We start from the raw sequence: 22,375 nt of genomic DNA on the forward strand, positions 1-22,375 counted from the left end.
CGGTCAAGGTTGTGGGCTTCGCTTATTTGTTACCTTTTTCTGGATGAATAAATGAAGCTAGTTCATCACCAATATGTGAATCTTCAAAGAAGAACGTTTGGATAGGATTTTTAAAAATTTTAAATTTTAAATTTTAAATGAAAAAAATAAAAATAAATAAAAACAAAGTCAGCATCCACAAGTATTTTTAAAATGAAAAACATAAAGAAAAATTTACACACTTGAGAAATATGGATAAACCATATCTCACATCTCAAGTGAGTATTTTCAAAAAAGAAAAAAAAAATACTCACTTGAGTTGGATTTGGTTTATTCATCTCTCTCAAGGGTGTAATTTATTTTTCTCTTTTGAAAATACACACTTGAGATGCGGGATTTGGTTTATCCATCTCTTTCATGTGTGTAAATTTTTATTTCTATTTTTCTTTTTTTCTTTTTTGATACCAAAGAAAAACAACTTCATTAAACAGAAATGTAAACAGTACAAAACATACATCAGACCTGGACAAAGTTAGGATTTAGCTTACACCTATGAACAGGGAAACAAGTGGTGATAAAAGCTAAATCAGAAACATGGGCTACAACATATCTAGGAACAAAAAGGAAGTCTAAGTGAAGACCCTGATTCCGAAAATGATTCAAGTCTGCAATTAAAGTCCGCTGGTACCAACTTGGTTGTTTGTAGAGCTTGCAAACTTGTGAGAGGCCTTTACAGTTAGTCAAGACTAGAATTCTACTATAACCCATCTCCAAAGCTTTAATCATTGATTCTCCAATAGCATCTTGTATGGCAAGACAAAAGGGCTTCCTTCCACAGCTGGTGCCGCCTGTAAACACGTTGCTTCCATCCACCTTTGTTGCCTCGTAAGCATAGCCACTCCTTTTGGTTTTCCTGTTGTTGGAAGCTGCTACTTTGATGAGAAGCTGCCAGTCTTGGTTAGTGAATTGCTTCTTCGATTGTTGGCTGCTACTGGATTTCTGATTTTTGCTGTTGTTAAAAGCTTGCTGGTACCTGCATAAAAGAGATTGGGAGGTTAGAAGCACTTCCATAGGATTAGGATTTTTCCCTTGATGAAGAACCAAATTCCTATGGTTCCATATAGACCAAAGGGTAGTAAAAATAGATTGCAGTAGACCCATTCTGATAGGATTACTAGGATCATTTTGCATAACACAATTCTCCACCCATTGAGAAATAGAAAGGTTCAAGCAATCAGAAGTTCTTATTCCTAGAATTGAGCCATGCCACACAGCTCTAGCAAAGTGACATTTCAAAAAAAGATGGTTAAGTGTTTCCTCCTCTTCATTGCAAAGAATACATAAGGTGGAAACAGAAATGCCCCTGCTACTCAGAACTTCAAAAACTGGTAAGCTTCCATGGAGGAGTTTCCAAATGAAATTCAAGATTTTAAGAGGAAGCTTAACTTTCCAAATTTTATCCCAAGCCTCATTTGCAATACCAAAGCATCTGTGATTCTGTGTGGCAGAAGGATACTGATCTTTAAGAAGCAATTGATAAGCTTTTTTAACCTTATAATCCCCTGAATTTGAATACTTCCATAAGATTTTGTCCTCCATGTTTGGAATTCTAGAAATAGGCAGAAGCAGAATTTCCTTAGCTACTTTTGGGTGGTACAGCTTCCTAACTACCTCCACCTTCCAAGATTTGGTCTCTTGGTCAATCAGATCAGCTACAGTTCCATTATGTAGATTATTTTCTCTTAGAATATGAACTGGAGCTTGGTACCAATCCGGATGAATAAGGGGTATATGATGCCCACTTCCAATTAACCATCTGCCTTGGTGTAAAGAAGAGTTTTGGGGTACCACAATATTCTTCCAAATCCAAGAATGATTAGGTTTAGGTTTGTAATCTCTTAGAGAAATGGAAGTACAATATTTCCTTTGAAAAGTTCTAGCTAGAAGAGAATTGGGATTATGCTGTATTCTCCAGAATTGTTTAGCAATCATGGCTTGATTGACTAAACTGAATTTTTTCAGCCCAATCCCTCCCCTGTATTTAGGTTGGCAGATTTTATCCCAACTAATGAGATGAAGTTTTCTATCCCCTAAATCATGGCCCCACCAAAAAGCTCTAGAAATAGCATCAAGCTTGTTACAGATGGTTTCAGGTATTTTAAAACAAGAAAAGGAATACAAAGGCATGGCTTGAAGCACAGAAGCAATCAAGGTGGCTCTACCAGCTTGGGAGAGTAGTTTGGCTTTCCATCCTTGAAGTTTCCCTTGAACTCTATCAATAACATCTTGATAATCCTCTACCCTTCTTCCCCTAAGTTTGAAATTGATTCCTAGGTATTTGGATGGATATTGGACAAGGTTGACTTGAAGAGAGGAGGCAGTAGCTTCCTGGACCTCTTGAGGTGTGTTGGGGGAGCAAAACAGGTCAGATTTGTTGAAATTAATGGCTTGTCCAGATAATGAACAATACCATAGGATAGTTCTCTTGAGAGTGGATAGAGAAGAATCTTCAATTTGAAAAAAGAACAAGGAATCATCAGCAAATAAAAGATGAGTAAAAGAAAGACCATTCCTACCCACCCGGATGCCTCTAAGGTTCCCCAAACCCTCCTCTTTTAAGAGAGCAAGAGAGAGGATGTTTGCACAAAAGAGAAATAGATAAGGTGAAAGGGGGTCACCTTGTCTGAGCCCTCTAGAAGGAGCAAAGTAAGGAGAGGGACTACCATTGATCAGAATGGCATAATGAACAGTGGTAACACACTCCTTAATCCACTTAATCCAGCAGCTACTAAAGTTCATAGATAAAAGCACAGCCTCAAGAAACTTCCAATTGACTCTATCATAAGCCTTCCAATTGACTCTATTTTTCTTTTTAAGAATACTTATGGATGCTGACTTTATTTCTTCTTCTTTTTAGCTAATCCAAACGTTCTTCCAAAGATTCACGTATTGGTGATGAACCGGCTTTATTTATCCATCCAAAGAAAGGTAACAAATAAGAGCCCACAACCTTGATCACTCGTCCTCCCATTTCCACCAAGGTGGGATTGTGACATATATCCCCCTAATCTGTCACAGTGGTCACAAGCTACTCCTGTTGATCAAAATCTCACTATAGGTGTGACTCTTTTACTTGCTTTAAATAATACAAATATTGTGAGTAAGAAATCATACCCTTCTTTGAGACGAGAGATAATTGCAAGACAAAACAACTGGGAGTACTCCTTAAATGTGAATGAACTTTTTAGTGAAACTAATTGCTCAATTTTTTTTTACATGTGATTTAACTTCTTAGTAAAACTAATTGCTCAAATTTTTTTTTTTTTTTTTGACGTGTGATTGAACTTCTTAGCAAAACTAATTGCTCAAAAAAAAAAATTCAAAACAAAAAGGAAATATACACTCTTGAGAGAGAAGGATAAACCAAATCCTGCATCTTAAGTGAGTATTAAAAAAAAAAAAAAAAATTACACCCCTGAGAGAAGCATAAACCAAATTCTGCGTCTTAAGTGAGTATATTTAAAAGCAAAAAAAATTACACCTTTAAGAGAGATGGATAAACCAAATCCCACATCTCAAATGAGCATTTTAAAAGAAAATCACCAACATACAGAAAGAAAATATTGTGCATAAAAAAAACTGGATACAAGAATGTACCTCTTAAAAGGGTTCCGTAATTGAGGTCATGCGAAATTTGACACAGTTTCGAAGTTGAAATCTTGTAAAGCTTGGTGCAAAATCTTCAAAGACAATAAGAATTGAAAGGCTGAGTATTGCAAGGGCCGATGAAAAATGAGTCACTCTTGGGAAAAAAAAAAAAAAAAACAATCGAGGTTGTGCCAATATACAAGTCAGTTCATGTGGTGTACAACAGCCCATACAAAAAGCAGGAGTTGGTTGAGAGTCAAGGTTAACTCCCTGTCTCTGTTCGTGTATCTCATGTCATGTGGTATACCTAATATATGGTTAAGATATTGATCAGTTCATACCATACTCACTAATAACAAGATGATAAATAATATGTTTGCTAATCATGCATGAACGTGAATTAAGAAGAAGATAAAAAATTCGCATGTCATCATTAAAGAAAAGCATGCATGAAGCCTTTACAAAAAGCTTGAGATTAAATCTGGATCAGCAAATGCAAGTCAACATATTGCGCCAAAGAAAGGAAGAAATAAAAGGAGAGACCTCATACCTCTATTCGACTTGTAAAAAGATAGTGGGGATTTGCTCACTGAAGGCTTGTTTTTATAGTGGTCACTTTGTTATGAGGCATTGCACTTCTAAGTCGAGTAGGTCACTAAATTGGAGATAAGTCGAAGACAAAGGGTTTGACCAGCTTGGAGAGGGCTGATATTTCAGCTGTGTTGCTCCTATCTACCAATGTTTGAGTTTATAAATTGGACTTCTGCAAAAGATAAGAGCTTCGGTCCTTACATAGTTGGGACGTTGACCGTTGATATCAGGCGGTCTGCGGATATTTGTTTAATTCCTACTAGAAGTCATTAACCAAGACTACTTCGACTAGGAAACAAATTTCCTTCTTGAAGTTATCTTCGCAAGACAATTTGATTAGGAGCAAAACTCTTCCCAATTCCCATAGTGGTGGACTCATGCACATATTGAAGCTCTTGGAGTCACGGGTTCTCAAGTAAGTCTTCTGCTCACAAATTTCCTAGTAAATATATATATATATATATAACTGCATATCAAAATTTAGTGACAAATTCTATATTTATATGTCATTAAAATAAATAAATCAAGTGTTAACATGTGTCATTCAAGATGACAATTATCTTAAGAGCAGGGGCGGAGCCACATAGTGGCTTGGGGGGGCCATGGCCTTGCAAAAAAAAAAAAAATTCCCATTAGCCTATGAAGAAAAAATAAATCGGCCCCCCTACCCATTTCTCACCCATTCTCCCAGCCCTCAACCAAAAATTAGGAACACCTCAAATTTTAAAAATAAAATAAAAAAAAATTATCTGTTCTACTTTCAAAGCAAAAAAAAAAAAAAAAAAAAGCCTAAAAAGAATTTGAACTAAAATCTGAAGAAAAAAAAAATTAACAGAGCCCAACCCACGGTGAGCCCAATAGATGACAGAGGTGGCTCACTCACGGCAAGCCCACGGATTCTTAACCAAGAAAAAAAAAAAATCAATACAGAGAATCAGAAAATACCCATCACGTCGCTGGTCACGTCCCTGCCAGAGAAATCAAACCCCAATATTACTGCCTATACAGAGCAAATCAACAAAAGTAAATCAAACTCCAGCAAAACCAAACACAAACTCACAGAGTAATAGAGGTGTTTATCTAAAAAAAAAAAAAAAAATCCCCAATACACAAACCAAAACCAAACCCCAGCAAACCAAACCCAAAAACCCACGGTCGCGTCGCCGCGACGCCACAGCTCGTCATCGCTCGCCCCTCATCGCAAATCACAGATCAGAGATCGCTTTACGCCTCTGCCTCTGCTCCGGTGCTCAGTGCTCAGTGCTCAGTGCTCTCCCTCTGGCCCTCCCTCAAGGTATTTCTCTCTTTTTCTCTCGCTAAAATGAAAAAATGAGAATATGATATGAAATTTTCGCAGACGGCCGCAGATCGTAGATCGTCATCGGAGATCGACTCTGCCTCTGCTCCGGTGCAGCGATGCTCGTTGCCGGTTGCTCCCTCCGACAGTCCGGCCCTCCCTCAAGGTTTTTCTCTTTGACTCTCTCTCTCTCTATCTCACTGAAATACTGAATGAAAAAATGAAATGTAATTTATGAACGTTTCTCTCTTTATTTTAACTTTAATAGCTATCTGATCTCACATCTCAGCAAGTCTCTCTCTCTTTTGAACGGTCTCTTATTGGCTGGCTTTTACTTTTTTCGTTTTTTTTTTTCCGTTTTTGTCTTTTTTTAATTTGGCTTTATCTTTTCCCTTTTTGTTGGTCAGTGTGTTGGTCTTTTTTTTTTTTTTTTTTTTTTGCTAAAAGTCAGTGTGTTGGTCTTTAGAGTAATGTGTGTTTACTGTGTTGTGATTTGTGATTGGCATTGCGAAATTTTCTAATTGCAGCTGGCTATTGTGATTGGGGCGCATGTTATGCTTGTCTGTTGTCTGTTGAGTGGGGTGGGGAGGGGGTAGATGGGCTCATGGGGCCGGGTAAACAATAATTAAAGCAATATAATGTGCAACACATTACACTACTTTAATTATTATGCTGCACATGGAATGTATAATGTTCGGCTCTTTTAATGTAATATGTACAAGAGGCTAAACAATATAACAAATTAAAACAGTATAATTAATGATAAATAAATTAAAGAAATATAGTTTATTGTTACGCTAAACAACAATAATTAAAGCTATATAATTAAATTAACCAATACATTATAAAAGACAAATTAATTAAATTATTTTTGTTTTTGTTTGAGGGGTTATTATTAATTAAAGTTGTATTAAAAATGGGTTGACTGTTTAAATTATAGTGGAAATTTTGTTTTTTTCTTGAGTATGAATAACATTCATATAACTAAATAAAAATTTCTAATTAATATTTTATTTTTTAAAATTCTTTTTAGGTTAATTTTTGAGTCATATTCTTAAAGTTAAAAGAATTATGAGCAAACGAAAAACAATTGATTCATTCTTTAAGAAAAAAAGATGTTAGCAATTCAGAAATTAGGACGCCTGTGGTTGTAGAAACAAATGTTAATACTTCGATGCCTGATGAACAAATATGTAAAGAGATAGATCGTGATCCAGGAACACGTAAACAAATATGTGAATTTCCTATCAATAAACAAGATGAAATCCGGCGAGCTTATCTCATAAAAAGTCCATACCAACCTAAAAATATAGTCTATCCATACAATGATGATACTCATCGTCGTCGATTTCAACCTTCATGGTTTGTTTCACATAAGGATTGGTTGGAATACTCACCTTCAATGGATATGTTATATTGTCTACCTTGCTACCTTTTTAGTAAGAAACCAATAGACTTAAGAATTATATTTAGTATATCTCTATTACAACCCGGCCCCCCCAAGTATGTATTCCTGGTTACGCCCCTGCTTAAGAGTAATGCTATAGACACAAACTATTTTACAACATTTTTACAAACTGCTGATGTGACTTTAACATTTTTCAAATAGTTATTATAAGTAAAAATATGATGTTAGTGATAGGCCCATATTAGAACTAATAAGAACTTGCTACATTAGCGGTTTATAAAAATATTGTAAAATAATTTGTGTCTGTTATCTTAATTAAATAGAGATAAATATCCTAATTAAATTGGAATGGTAGTAGTTAATGATTATTTCTATTAAAATAAATAAAAATAGAGATAATTATCTACGAGTAACAAGTCTCTATAAGCTTAAAGCTAGAGATTCGTTATGAAAATCGTTTAATCCATCTTCCAACCAAAGTAAAGAAGAGTTCGTATACGAGTTAAGATTACAAATAAGATAGAATCATATGATTAACCTTTTGTAAAATGATCAAAAATAAAGAATGGTACTCATTTGAGGGACAAGCTACTTCATATAGAGGTCGTGAAATCAAATTTAGCCCCACCGATCAAGAAAAAAAGTTCCCAACATTAATGCGAACCAAAAAAACAAGTACCCATTAAATGTGTGAGAAAGAGAGTTGTAATAAATATATAACAAATATCGACCAATTGATAGGATCATTTGTCCATTTCTCTTGATTTTAATTAGAGTATTACTAAAGTTATAATATATATATATATTGGAACTACTACGTCTACAATATTTTCACTACACTTTTATAACAAATCCTAGTTAATAAGTTGTTACTGGTTCAAATTTAAATCAATTACTGAAATTATTTTTTTGTCCCCCAGTAACAATCTGTCTCTTAAGTTTTATTGTGAAAGTATTGAAAAAATAAAGTGAACATGACATTTTTTATATTTTTTTACAACTTTTGATGTTTTAAAATTAAAAATGAAAAAAAAATCAATAAAATTTTATTGAAAATAGAATTATAATGCACGAACAAGGTCATAGAATACCGTAGGAAAATGGAGAGGTCTCCATCTGAATATTTATCCAAAATGCCAATTCAATTATACAATTCGATGAGAAAACCACTACAATTAATAGGGTTGGCAAACAGAAACACTAATACAGCAGCTTTACTATTCTATCATTGTGTTGATGTATGAATTATTGATTGTCATTGGGGTCTACCAACACCAATTTATTGTCATTTATAAAAGCAGAAAATGATATGTTTGAATTTTATTATCGAGGTTGGTGTACCTTTGAATTTTATTATCAAAGCAGATAATGATACTAATATGTGGTTATTTTTAATGGCAACAAATGTCTTAGAGAATTCTTTTGCAAAATACTTTTAAGAATATTTTATAATAATAAAAAACTTATTTTTTATACTTTTTATAAAAATAGTATGAAAACATTCCAAAAATAATTAATTCATTTTCTAACCAATGTCCTTACTGTGAGTACGTGGCACAAGGAATCTTATTGGTTTATCTCAACCCCACCGAGTACAAGCACATTGATGCTCTATCTATAAGCATCGGTACGCAGCCACCTTCTCTCCATCCATAAACATTGACTCAACAAGCCAGTCACCTTATGGATTGCAGGGTCTTACAACTTGTGATTCAGTCAGCGCATGGATTGAGAAACGTCAATCGTGTCACAACAATGAAGCCTTACGCGCTTGTTTCCATTCGCGACAACCACAATAACCTCTATTCCTCGGAGGAAAAAACACCGGAGGACACAGAAGGTGGTTCAAACCCCACATGGAACTCCTCAGTTACGTTCAACCTCGACATCACCAAGGCCAAAGAGAGCAACCTTGAACTTGTTGTTAAGCTCATATCACTCCGGACGGATCACTGGTTTAGGGACAAAGAAATCGGTGAAGTCCGTGTGTTGATCACAAAATTGCTGGAAGGTTTTGGTGGTGAAGCTAAAGCTGTTGCAGTAGTAGCTGAAAAACAGATGAGTGCCAGTGTTATGACCACAGATGAAAAGCCCGAAGGAACACTAGTCTTTTCTTACAAGTTTGAGAGCGTGACTACTGTCCAGAAACCAGCACTGCAGAGGCAGATCAATTCTCCAACTGCGCCGCAAAGTGTGGAGCAGGACACCGAACAACCTGCTGGGTGGATGGATTCGTTGATCTCCGATACGGTGAAAGGGATTGTGGGAACTGCGTTGAACAATATTGGATTGACAAGTGTGGTTGCCTCTGATGCTGCTGCAGCCCCACCTCCGCCTGCTATTCAAACCCATGTTGCTGCTGCTGTTGATCAGCGTGGTGCTGATGACCCGTCTAAGGATAATAATGAAGGGACTGCGGGAACTGAGTTGAACACAACCGGATTGACAAGTGTGGTTGCCTCTGATGCTGCTGCCCCGCCTCCGCCTGTTATTCAAACCCAAGTTGCTGCTGCTGTTGATCAGTGTGGTGCTGATGACCCGTCTGAAAATAATAATGAAGGGATTGCGGGAACTGCGTTGAGCACAACCGGATTGACAAGTGTGGTTGCCTCTGATGCTGCTACAGCCCCGCCTTCGCTTGCTATTCAAACCCAAGTTGCTGCTGCTGTTGATCAGTGTGGTGCTGATGACCCGTCTGGGGATAATAATGAAGGGATTGCGGGAACTGCGTTGAACACTACCGGATTAACAAGTGTGGTTGCCTCTGATGCTGCGGCCCCGCCTCCGTCTGCTATTCAAACCCATGTTGCTGCTGCTGCTGATCAGTGTGGTGCTGATGACCCGTCTGCGGATAATAATTATGAAGATGAAGATGATGGTTATGACGATGAAGATTGTGAAGATGAAGAATGAACCTAGATATATATGGTCATGGACGTAGTATATAAGGATCTCAAGGCTGGTTGTATTATATCTAGGTATGCATATAATAATAATGCAAGTCCATCTCGAATTAGCTATATGTACTGGTTTCTGCTGTTTCTGTGTGAATCTTTGTCTAGTCTTTCTTAGAATGTCAAGCTAAAACTGTGAATCATCTTAATGTTCTACTTCTACCATGTGTATCAGTACTGTTTCTATTATGGGGATGATAAATAGTAGTTGTGGTGCTTACTTGGTAGTATCATTCAGTTGATCAGTTGCACTAACAATCTCCAAACTATTCTTCTGATATAGTCTACATTAGTTTTCATTTTTGGCAGTGTTTGCTCTGATTTTGAGTTCGTGTAATTTCGGACTTAATCAGATCTTTGGAATCATATTCCTTATAACTTTTATGTGCATATAGGGTGGAGCAAGAAATTTTTCCGGGATAAGACCAAATGATAGATATGTTTGACCCTCTCATTATTGTACGTTCTAATCAATTTTCAGACATAAAGACAAATTGACATTTGTGTGAGATTTTTTATATAAAATTAGTGGTACCATTTATGGCACTATGAAAATTTATTTTGTAATCAAATATAGACCGTCAATAGGTTTAGTGTTCCTCAAAAAAAAATATTGGTTTAATAAGTCATCAACCATAAAATAAATAAATAGAAAATGAAGTAAAATACTAAAATAGAAATAAAAATTGAAAAAAAAAAAAAAAAAAAAAAGTAGATAGATTGAAGAGAGTTAGGCCCTGTTTGGTTATCATTGGGGTGAATTCATTTTCTGAACTCATGTATTCATTTTCTTTACTCAATTCATTTTATATTAGGCATTATTTTTTAGTCTAGATTTTTTTTTAATTCACTTTATATTTTTCAATTAAAAATTCAACACAATTGAGAGAGAGTGTTTTTCAGTGTTAGTGGGATTTACAGAATTTTTTTTTTTTACAAAAATGCCATTATATATATTTTTAAAAAAATAAAAATATCAAAAAGTTGTATTTAATTTTTATATTCAAATCTTTTTTTATATATACTGAAAATCAAAACAGAACACAAATACAAAACTAAACAAATTTTTAAGTTGTTGAATTTCATAAAAAACTGAGAGTAATACAGAATACACCACTTTTCTCTCAAACCAAACTGGCTTTAGTGTGAGACGACTATGAGAAGACCTGCATTTGCATTGACTGAAAAGGTCTTTTGGCAGGCGGCTAGAAAGCAGAATATTGGATAATGCAAACTATATATGCGGTAGAGTTTTGTTATGATGATGTGTTGGGGCCAGGAGGAGATAAATTTGAATGAAACAATGACGGGCAGTCAGTTTCATTTGAGGGGCAGCTTTTACAAAAGTACTTTAAGGGCCTTTTTTTTTGGGCTAGCAATAATGTTTCTTGGGACATTTCCGCCCTTCCCACGTGTTTTGTATGGAAATCGTCTGCATAGACTATTAATTGGGTTGATAAATAAAAGGAAAAAAAGCATCAACCGTAAAATAACTTAGGTTGAGTTTGGTTTATATAAAATATTTTTCGAAAAAAAAATATTTTTCAAAAATGGTATTTTCAGGAAAGGAAAATATTTTTAAGTGTTTGGTTACATTCTAAAAAATGCTTTAGAAAATATTTTCTAGTGTTTGGTTGTGTTGCTGAAAATAATATAGAAAACACATTTTCGTCTTGTTCCTCACATTTTCTCAGCTTCCAAACAAATATATAATATCATTTCTCAATAGATAAACACAGAAACAAAACCCAACCAAAAAAAATTCATCAAATCCGATCAAATTCATCAAAATCCAACCATTTCTCAATTGCGATCGGTGCTGTCTCGGTGCGATCCTGGGGTGCGATCTCGGCGAAGTAGAATGCGTGATCTGGGCTCTGGATTCGCCAGCGAAGTCGAAGGGTGCGATCTGGGTGCAATTCGAAGTCGAAGTCGAACGGCGAAGTCAAAGGGTGCGAAGTTGAAGGGCTCTGGGTTCACCGGCGAAGTCGAAGGGTGCAATCTGAGTGCGATTCGAAGTCGAAGTCGAAGGGCTTTGGGCTCTGGGTTCGATCTCTCTCTGGGTGCGATCTCTCTGGCCGGAGCTTGGCTGGCCAGAGGAGTGTGCTCTCTCCCTCTCTCTCTCTCTCTCTCTCTCTCTCTCTCTCTCTCTCTCTCTCTCTCTCTCTCTCTCTCTCTCTCTCTCTGCGCGCGGGCGTGATCTCACTCTTACTCAGCTCTCTTTCTGTTTTCCGGAAAATGATATTTGAAGGTAAAATAAAAACGGAAATCATTTTACACCCCAACACACAGTCAACTGAAAAGCATTTCCGGAAAATTTATTTTCCATGCGCAACCAAACACTCGCATTTACGGAAAAGCATTTCCGGAAGTAATTTTCACCCAAAACAAACACAGCCTTAATAAATAGAAAGTGAAGTAAAATGGAAATGAAAAAGGAGAAGAAGAAAAGGAAAGAATAGAGATACTGACGAGCAAAAATGATACTAACCGAACAAAACTCACGGCTTGTTATGTGATAAGTTGTGAATGGTAAAATAAAAGTGATAAGTTGTGAATGGTAAAATAAAAGTGATAAGTTTATAACTTCACCGTCCACATCTTACTATGGGTTTATTTGGGATCTGTTTATTTTGCTAAAATTGAAAACTTTTTGCTAAAAATACTATAAATAAATGTAAATGTTAGCTGAAATAGTACAGTGAAGTCTATGAATAGTATCAAAAATTGCAGTGGGACTCATGAATAGTAGTAAAATTAATTGACAAAATTAATCATGCCAAATAGACATTAGGTGAACAAATTGTGAATTTTGTTGTGATATTTAGCATTACTTTGTTGAAGAGAGTTAGTGTGAAACTTTGAGAAAGACTTGTTGCATGGAGAGACAAAGTCTTTTAGAAGGTGGCTAGAAAGTAGAATATTAGAAAAATGCAAATTGAAAAGATGAAGTAAAGGAAGCTAATATATAGAGTATGTTTGAGATCTACTTATTTTATTAAAATTTAAAAAAATTGCTAAAAGTACTGTAAATAAAGGTAAAAATTAACTGAAATAGTACAGTATGACCCATAAATAATAACAAAAAATATAATAAAATTCATAAATAATAATAAAAATAAATTAAATAATAAAATAAACTGGCAAATTTCTTCGTGCCAACACACACATTGGACTAAACTTATAAAAATTGTAGGACGAGGATGTTTTGGAGGAGGAAGGCAATGACACATGTGGGGCCAGTCAATAATGCTTTACAAAATGGTCCTATCTTTTAACTAGCTATAGGATCTGTTTGGATAGAACTTATTTTGCTGAAACTTAAAACTGAAAACACTGTAGCAAAATAATTTTTAAATGTGTGAATAGTGCTGTGGGACCCATTTTTAATGAAAAAATTGATAAAAAATGAAATTTGTGGGTCTGTGAACAGTGCACATGTGCACTGTTCACTGCAGAAAGTCAACATTTGCGGTTACTGTTCAATGAACAGTAACCGCTACAGTACCTCTACAATACCGTTTGCCTCCCTTTTCTGCAAAACGCGTGATACGTAAAAAAAAAAAAAAAAAAAAAAAAAAAAAAGTGTGAAACGCAGAAAACGCAACGTTTTTTGTGTGTTTGTATTGAGCGTTGCGTTGTGTTTTTTGCGTTTCACACTTTTTTTTTTTTTTTTTACGTATCACGCGTTTTGCAGAAAAGAGAGGCAAACGGTACTGTAGCGGTACTGTAGCGGTTACTGTTCATTGAACAGTAACCGCAAATGTTGACTTTCTGCAGTGAACAGTGCACATGTGCACTGTTCACGGACCCACAAATTTCATTTTTTATCAATTTTTTCATTAAAAATGGGTCCCACAGCACTATTCACACATTTAAAAATTATTTTGCTACAGTGTTTTCAGTTTTAAGTTTCAGCAAAATAAGTTCTATCCAAACAGATCCAATGTCTTTTTGAACATTTTTGGGGGCATAGTAAAACGTGGCTCAGCATAAAAGTATGCGACTTTAGTGTTGGTTTGGATAGGGATGAAAACGTCCTTGCGTCTTTTTTTTTTAATTATTATTATTATTATTATTATTATTATTATTATTATTATTATTATTATTCCAGCGCCTCTTTCAGTATTTATGGGATATGAACAGTATATTAAGGTAAATGCACAATATTTTTATTAATGAACAGTAATTAAAAAATATTTTTTTATTATTTTCAGTAAAATAAGCAGTATCCAAACGTACTATTTTGTTAGACACAATGTATTGTATGGAAATGCACTGTATATTTGTTTTGGTGGGTACTCTTTTTATCATTTTGCTATGAATTTTCGGCCCCTTGTACGATATGGTATTCATGGTTGTTTTAGGGTTTGCTTAATTGAATATTTCATCATTAAATTCTTACAATTTTTTCTCCTTTGGTACTAGAAACTACTAGTTCTAATATACCTATGGTTGTCAAAATCCCGCTCTGGATCCTATAATCCTACGATCTTACGATCCCACCTGCTCAAAACGATCTGAATCTTTCAAGGATCTTTGCGATCATTCAGGATTGGTAGGATCATATGATTCTGATCTCAAACGACCTTGGTTTCTTGTAATTTTCTTTAACTTGACAAAAGACTCAGTTGGACCTAAATGAAAAATAAAATCTCAATAGACTAATTTTTTTCCACTCTAATATAGAGAGAGTGACAGTTGGACCAAATAAAAAATATCTCAATAAAGTGTCACATTTTGAGATTTTTGGCCTCTTTAAATGATGCTTACAAATGGATGTAGTGATGTACGGTAATTATATCAATGAATGTATAATTTATGTGATTATTTAACATGCCAATGTGTATTTTTTTTTTCTCAAATAATATAGGATTTTATGATTCACAATCCGATCCTACGATCAACGATCCCACCTAACTCTCACAATCCTACATAAGATCCCGATTTTGACAACTTTGAATATACCTTATTCAAGTTTGTCTATTGAATTTGAAATAAAATATTTCAATACCATTCAAGGTTACCGCATATATATATATATATATATATATATATATTAATTACTATTATATAAAAAAATAATAGATTAATATATACAATTTTTTAAGATCTCAAATAAAGTGTGCATATTATTATTAAAAACAATTGCTTATGGTTCTTTTGTAAATAAAATTAACATTTTGGGTAATTCTACACAAGGAATCCTCCATGAAGGTTTACTAACAACTCTATAGACTATACGGACTGAAGGGCTCAAACCCTAGAAGAGTGCTCTCTCAGCCTTCTTGGAAAATTTTTAGCACCCCGACCGCTAAACTTGAGAGCCGCCAAGAACCTCCTTCGTTCAGTGTGGAAGATGGGATCGGATCTTAAGATAATCGAGGTTGGCGACGGTTTGCTCCAGTTTAAGTTCGCTTTGGAGAGTCAGGTATCGTGGGTCGTGAGCAACGGACCTTGGAGCTTTGATAATCGACTCCTGGTGTTAAGGCGCTGGGAACGGGGCATGACGGCGCGATCAGTCACATTCACTGGATTACCTATTTGGGTACAAATCTGGGGCTTGCCTTTTGATCTCATCAATGCTGAGGCTAGCCTGGAGGTTGGCAACAGCCTGGGACAAGTCGTCGAAGTTGACAGTAAGGCCCTTACCACGGATCAGGCACGCTTTCTCCGAGTCCGTCTGGTGCTTCCACTGGACAAACCGATTCGAAGAGGCGGCCCGGTAGTCAACCCCGAGGGAGACAAGGCCTGGGTTGCTTTCCGATACGAGAGGCTTTGTGGTCTGTGTTTCAAGTGTGGCAAAATCGGCCATGAGGCCAAGGAATGCAACATCCAGGTTAATGAGGAGGAAGATCTACCCTATGGGGACTGGCTGAAAGCGGGGTTCCGGCGGCAAGCTATGGGAAACACTGGTCCGACAGAAACTAGGACAGGGAATGACCCACCGGACAGCCACACTGCTACGACAGGGGAGACCGGCAACAATAAGGCACCGCTAAACGGCCACGACGTCACCAGGCTTCCGGGGGACACCAACCACGTCATAGCGTTGACAGAGGAGGATGCTAATTTTGGTAAAAATAATCCTTCGTCGGATATTATGGCCATCACGCAATATCCGCATGAGAATATGCTTAAGCATGATTCTCAGGATATCATTCCTAATTTAGTGGGAATTAACAATACACCAAAGGCAAGTACATCAGTAATGGGACCCACGGATATGGGGTGTGACAATACACCTAACGCAACTAAAGCACTAGGGCCCACGGATATGGGGGGAGTCATTAGTGAGGTGACGGACATGCACAGAGGACTTTACAGTGTACCTATTTCTTACATGCAATCACATATAGACCCTGTAGGCTTGGCTGAGGTGATGCATGACAAAGTAATAGTGCAACCAAGTACACAAAAGGTGGCCCATGCAAAAGCCAATATAGAGGGTACGTGGAAAAAGCTTCTTAGGCCCATGAAACCTCCCATGCAAACCATGCAAACCACTAACGTGAACCAAGATGGGGTTGGAGTAAAACGAGGCAGACTTGAAGCCTAGACTAGCACAGAGTGTACAAGCATTAAGGAACCCAGAAAACGTCCTCGGTCTGAAGGACATAATTCGGACAAAACTGCATCAACGGTGGAGGCTGGTGGCCAGCCCCACCGAGTATAATGATTGTGTTAAGCTGAAATTGTTGGGAGCTTGGGAACCAACGTGCAGTGAATGCCCTTACCTTCTTGGTAAAGGAGAAAGTGCCCAATGTTTTGTTTCTTATTGAGACAAAGCAAACTGTTGAAGAGATGAAACTCATTCAGAATGACCTCCATTACCACTCAATGTTGGCAGTTTCGTGTGAGGGTCGAAGTGGAGGATTGGCAATGCTCTAGAAAGATGAAACGAACTTACATATTTAGACCTACTCCCCAAACCATATTGATGCTCTTATTTTTTATAATAGTAACTCACCTTGGAGGTTGACTGGCTTCTATGGTCAACCAGAAGAGCATAGGCGCCATGAGACATGGCGACTTCTACGCCATCTTTTTTCTAGTTTCTCGGTCCCGTGGTTGTGTGTGGGTGACTATAATGAAATCTTGGTATCGGAAGAAAAATAGGGGCGTATCCCAAAACCCCTACACCTTATGATGGATTTTCGGGAAGCTTTATTTGACTGCTCCTTGATTGATTTGGGCTTCCAGGGTAATATTTACACATGGAGTAATGGACGGGAAAGCGACAACTTTGTTCAAGCACACTTGGACCGGGCTTGTGCCACGCTGGAATGGAGGGACCAATTCCCACATGTTAAGGTCCATCATCTCCACTCTTCTTACTCCAATCGTGTCCCGATTATGATTACCACTCACAACCTAAATACATCTACAAGGAGGAAGAAAGTTCCACACAGGTTTGAGGAGAAACTAGTGACCCACCCAGCATGTGAAGACACCATCCGTGAGGCATGGGTGGGGTTGGTGTGTGAGGGGAGCCCAATGTTTCAACTCTTTGAAAAGATTAAGCAGTGCAGACTAGCTTTGGTAAGGTGGAGCCGTGTGGCTTTTGGGAACACTAAGTCAAGACTCCAAGAAAAGCACAAGGTACTAGAAGAATTGGCCAACCAGAATAAGGCGGAGAACAATGAGGCCATTCGGGGTGTACGGGCTGAAATAAACTCCTTACTGTACCATGAGGAGGTGGCGTGGAGACAACGTTCACGGTCCATTTGGCTTCCGGCTGGTGATAAGAACACCAAATTCTTTCACCAACGGGCAAGTCAACGGCGACGAAAAAATCACATAGCAGGAATATTTAATGCCGATGATGAGTGGTGCAACACAGATGATGGTATTGCAAATGCAGCAAAGCAGTACTTTCAAGCCTTGTTTACCTCAGCACAGCCAAGTAATATGGAGACTGTTCTGGACCCAGTAGAAAGACTAGTAACCCCTGACATGAACCAACAACTGCTACAACCTTACACACCAGAGGAAATAAAACGTGCTTTGTTCCAAATGCACCCATCCAAGTCGTCGGGCCCTGATGGTATGTCCCCATTCTTCTTTCAAAAATACTGGCATATTGTAGGGAACGATGTGGTTAGAGATGTTCTTTCTGTTTTGAACTCGGGCCACCTCTTGCACAAGATGAACTATACCCACATTATTCTTATCCCCAAGAAGAATGAGCCCCAATACATCTCAGATTATCGCCCTATCAGCTTAGGCAATGTGGTATCACGCTTATTCTCTAAAGTTTTGGCTAACCGCATTAAATTAATATTGCCTAATATTATTTCCGATGCTCAAAGTGCCTTTGTTCCTAATCGCTTGATCACTAATAATACCACTGTAGCGTTTGAGTTGTTACACAGGATGAGAAATAAGAGGAAGGGGAAGAGAGGTCAGATGGCGGTGAAGTTGGATATTAGCAAAGCTTACGATCGGGTTGAGTGGTTGTTTTTACGGAATATGATGAGCAAACTTGGGTTCGATGATACCTGGATACGACTGGCTATGGAAACGGTTTGCACTGCTTCTTACTCAATCCTTATCAATGGAGAGCCTCGTGGTTTGGTCCAACCCTCTCGTGGAATCAAGCAAGGCGATCCCCTCTCGCCATATTTGTTCCTACTTTGTGCCGAAGGTTTGTCTGCAATGCTCCGAAGGGCGGAAGTGAATCGGTCTCTTACAGGGGTTGTATCTTGTCAGCATGGAGTGCACATCTCACATTTGCTCTTTGCCGATGACAGTCTACTGTTCTGTCAAGCAACGGTCCAAGAGTGCCAAGTGTTGCTCAATATGAATCGGCTTCTGGATAGGCCATTAACCGACAGAAAACGTCCCTCTTTTTTAGCTGAAACACCAAACAGGACACTCGGGATGTGATTAGAAGTTTGCTTGGAGCCAGAATCATGACGGATTGCGAGAAGTATTTGGGCTTGCCAATGGTAGGGGTTAGAGCTAAGACAACCACGTTTAGAGAGATCCAAGAGCGAGTTGCTAAGAGAGTGTTAGGATGGAAGGAGAAATTCATCTCCAAGGCTAGCCGAGAAATACTTATAAAGACAGTTGCGCAGTCCATACCAACTTACTCCATAAGCTTATTCAGGCTTCCAAAAGCAATGTGTGACGCTATCAACTCGACCTTGGCCAATTATTGGTGGGGACAGAAATATGATGGGAGAAAGATCCATTGGGTGAGCTGGCAGAAGTTGTGTACGGACAAGAATAGAGGAGGTATGGGTTTTCGGGACATCGACGCTTTTAATCTTGCAATGTTGGCCAAGCAAGCATGGCGTCTGCTTCAGGGCACTCAGTCTTTGTTTTATCGAGTGTACAAAGCACGTTATTTCCCTAACTACACATTCTTGGAGGCCCAGCTGGGACACAGTCCTTCTTTCGTATGGCGGAGTCTTCTAACTGCTCGGGAGGTGATCATTGCGGGATCAAGATGGAAAATTGGAGACGGAAAGCATACTGGTGTCACTACGCACAAATGGCTGTCCCATGACCCTGTTTTCAACGGTGAACCCGCTCCTGAGTTGAAAGTTAGTGATTTGATAGATGAGGACACAAGACAGTGGGACAGAGGCAAGATTCACGCATTGTTCACGGCTAGAACCCGGACTGAGATTCTAGCTCTCCCCCTCAACAATCTCCAAGCTCTGGACTCCCTCATTTGGATGGAGAATAAGGCAAGGACCTTCTCAGTAAAGACCGCCTACCATGTTGCACTTCAACTAAAGCAACAGCAGGTAGTGGAGCATTCCAAGGCTAGGTTGGACAAGTCAACCTGGAAGACAATCTGGACTTTGAATGTTCCTCCAAAAGTCAGAAATTTCATTTGGAGGGCATGCTTGGGCTGCTTACCTACTCGGGCCAATCTACATAGACGGAAGGTTCACGTTGAGGTGGTGTGTGGTTTATGTAAGCAGAAACCTGAGACCACGAAGCATATTTTGTGGGAGTGTCCACTTGCCAGGAATGTTTGGGCATTGGTAAAGGGAAAGATTCAGAAGTGCAACAATGAGGCTCAGGATTTCTTCCTACAGTTCGGGTTCATGGTGCAAAGCTTAGATCAACGTGACCTTGAACGTTGGGCTACAGTGGCATGGTCTATTTGGAATGCCCGAAATAAGTTCTATTTTGAACATAAACAAACCTACCCAAGGACTATCTTGAACAGTGCAGAGAGTCTACTAGATGAGTACCAAAAACTGATGGCGTCTCAGAGATAATTGGTTAGTATGGGTCTTTTCTTAGCTACGTTAGTATAGTCTCAGTCTATGGCCAGCTGCTTGTAGCTGGCCTTGGATTTATACAAGTTTTCTTTACTGAGTTAATTGTTTAGTATGAGTCCTTTCTTAGCTACGGTAGTGTAGCCTCAGTTTATGGCCAGCTGCATGTAGTTGGCTTTGGACTTATACAAGTTTTTCTTTATACGTGTACTTCCTTTTAGTTTAATAAAATTTCTGACCTGTTCTCAAAAAAAAAAAACTCTATACGGACTGTCATTTCCCAAACCAAACCACGTGTGAAAGCAGTCATTTGACTTCCTTTTGTCTACTCATCCTCGCCTAAACAATAGTAAAGCGACGTACACATATTAAAAGAGATTTTTTTTTTTTTTCACAGCTATTGAATTGAGAAACTTTTACTGCTCTTCGTTTGGGATCATTATTAGAGCATCCACATCCGGATCTCAAATCCTATCTTATTTTACCATACCAAAAAGCTACTTTATTACTTATACCATACCATTTTTCAATATACCCAACATCCCAACTTTTATTTTCCTATCCTACTCATTAAAATAATATTTTTACATAATAAAATAATATATCCTAAAACCCAAATAAAAACAAAAACCCAATACCCAAATAACCTCTGCAACCAACTGCTGCTACCACTACCACCACGAAGAACATACCCAAACTATTCGTTTTCTTGAAACCCCAGAAACACCAGCCACAAACTCATGGCCATCCAAACCCAGAAACCCATAGATTAACAAAATTAAAATCAAAATCAAACCCATAGATTAACCCAAAACTCCAAACCCGCCAATCCTCAGCCCTAGAGCCACCACAACCCACCACGACCCGCCACGATCCACACCGATTCAAAAAAATCGGACTCCATTTCCAAATCAATCGAGCCAACACACACACACACACACAAACGATTCACAAAAATTGGGTTCATTCTCTCAAATCTAAATCAATCAACTTTCACATTAATTCACACAAATTTTCGTTTATATCAAGAATTTCCCCTAACACCCAAACCAAAACAGAAAAAAAAAAACCCACAATATTTTTGTCTCACACACCAAACAGTCAAAAGCAAACCTTGCAACCACGGTCAAAAAACAGTCAACACCACCACCACCACCACTCTCATCGGCGATCTTGAGCGACCCATCATCGGCGATCTTGAGCGACCCACCAATCTCCACCGATCCAAACCCGCGCCACCACCTGACCCATGATTCACCGACACACCGATCCACCGATCTCCATGCTGTGACCATGAACCAAACCCAGCTATAGTGCAAACCTTGAACGAGAAAGAGAGATGTGAGATGAGAGAAAGAGTGAGGAAGGAATCCATAACAAACCCATCGGAATCCATAGCAAACTGATCTGAGTTTTTTTTTTTTTTTTTTGATGGAAACAAACTGACCTGAGATAGAGAGGAAGGAAGTATTGAAATTGAATGGGTTTCGGGTTTGAAGAGGAGAGAGCAGAATGAGAGGAGGAAGAGAGAGAAAAGAAGAGAAATAATGATACAGGAGAGAGAAATTCCCGGGTTAAAAAGGATTAAAAAATAATTTTTTTTTATACCATTCAGCTACAGTACCATCTTACATTTAAGATGGTACTGTAGCTATATGTCAAATTTTTTTTAGCATTTTAGCATATGGCCTTTCCGTTGCTGGTGTTTTTTGGGCTTGTATGCCAAATGTGCCTTACATTTGGCATATAACAAGCCCAATGCGGATGCTCTTAACTCTTTATTTTTTACTTACCACCGTTAACAATCTGTTATATTAATTGGTGTCAAATTGTAGGTGATCGCTTTATTTATTTTATTTTTTTCAATATTTTCTTTACATTCTGGCAAAATTTTTAATTTTGAATGGTATTGACTGAAACTGTCCAAAACCCTCAGAATGATCCAAAATGGGTCAAAATTTCATCTGAGGTGGAACATGGGGGTTATCATTATGATTTGCATACCAATCTGAGATTTTCTATTTGTTCTTGTAGGAGTGGAATGAATGATATTCAAAACTATTAAGATTTGTGTACTGTAAGTTGTAATTTAACCAAATTTGAATTATCTCATGGAAAATGTCTAGTGTACACATAGTACAAACTCTCCCAAAACAAAGGAATTGTCACAGTTTTGAAGTATGTGTAATCCACCATACCCTTCCCTCTAGGGCTACCCAAAATTTTGAAATTTTCCTTAATATATATATGTACACTA

General features: G+C 37.7%; 2 protein-coding genes and 1 long non-coding RNA gene across 3 annotated transcripts; 1 reads left to right on the top strand and 2 right to left on the bottom strand.

The window, feature by feature from the left end:
* Positions 1 to 495: 495 nt before the first annotated feature.
* On the bottom strand, positions 496 to 2,778 carry LOC115980554. Its single transcript, XM_031102787.1, has one exon. The coding sequence runs from the start codon at positions 2,776 to 2,778 to the stop codon at positions 496 to 498; it is 2,283 nt and encodes a 760-aa protein (XP_030958647.1).
* Positions 2,779 to 8,481: 5,703 nt separating this feature from the next.
* LOC115978740 (clathrin coat assembly protein AP180-like) lies at positions 8,482 to 10,110 on the top strand. Its single transcript, XM_031100597.1, has one exon. It carries the CDS (start codon positions 8,607 to 8,609, stop codon positions 9,834 to 9,836), a length of 1,230 nt encoding a protein of 409 aa, XP_030956457.1. The 5' UTR covers positions 8,482 to 8,606; the 3' UTR covers positions 9,837 to 10,110.
* A 10,979-nt stretch (positions 10,111 to 21,089) lies between these two features.
* Positions 21,090 to 21,661, bottom strand: LOC115979579. Its single transcript, XR_004089101.1, has 2 exons — positions 21,566 to 21,661; positions 21,090 to 21,439 (listed from the first exon to the last, which is right to left on the bottom strand). It is a non-coding gene; the product is annotated as an uncharacterized LOC115979579 (long non-coding RNA).
* Positions 21,662 to 22,375: the final 714 nt, after the last annotated feature.

The sequence above is a fragment of the Quercus lobata genome, chromosome 3, assembly GCF_001633185.2.
Source record: "Quercus lobata isolate SW786 chromosome 3, ValleyOak3.0 Primary Assembly, whole genome shotgun sequence".
NCBI lineage: Eukaryota > Viridiplantae > Streptophyta > Magnoliopsida > Fagales > Fagaceae > Quercus > Quercus lobata.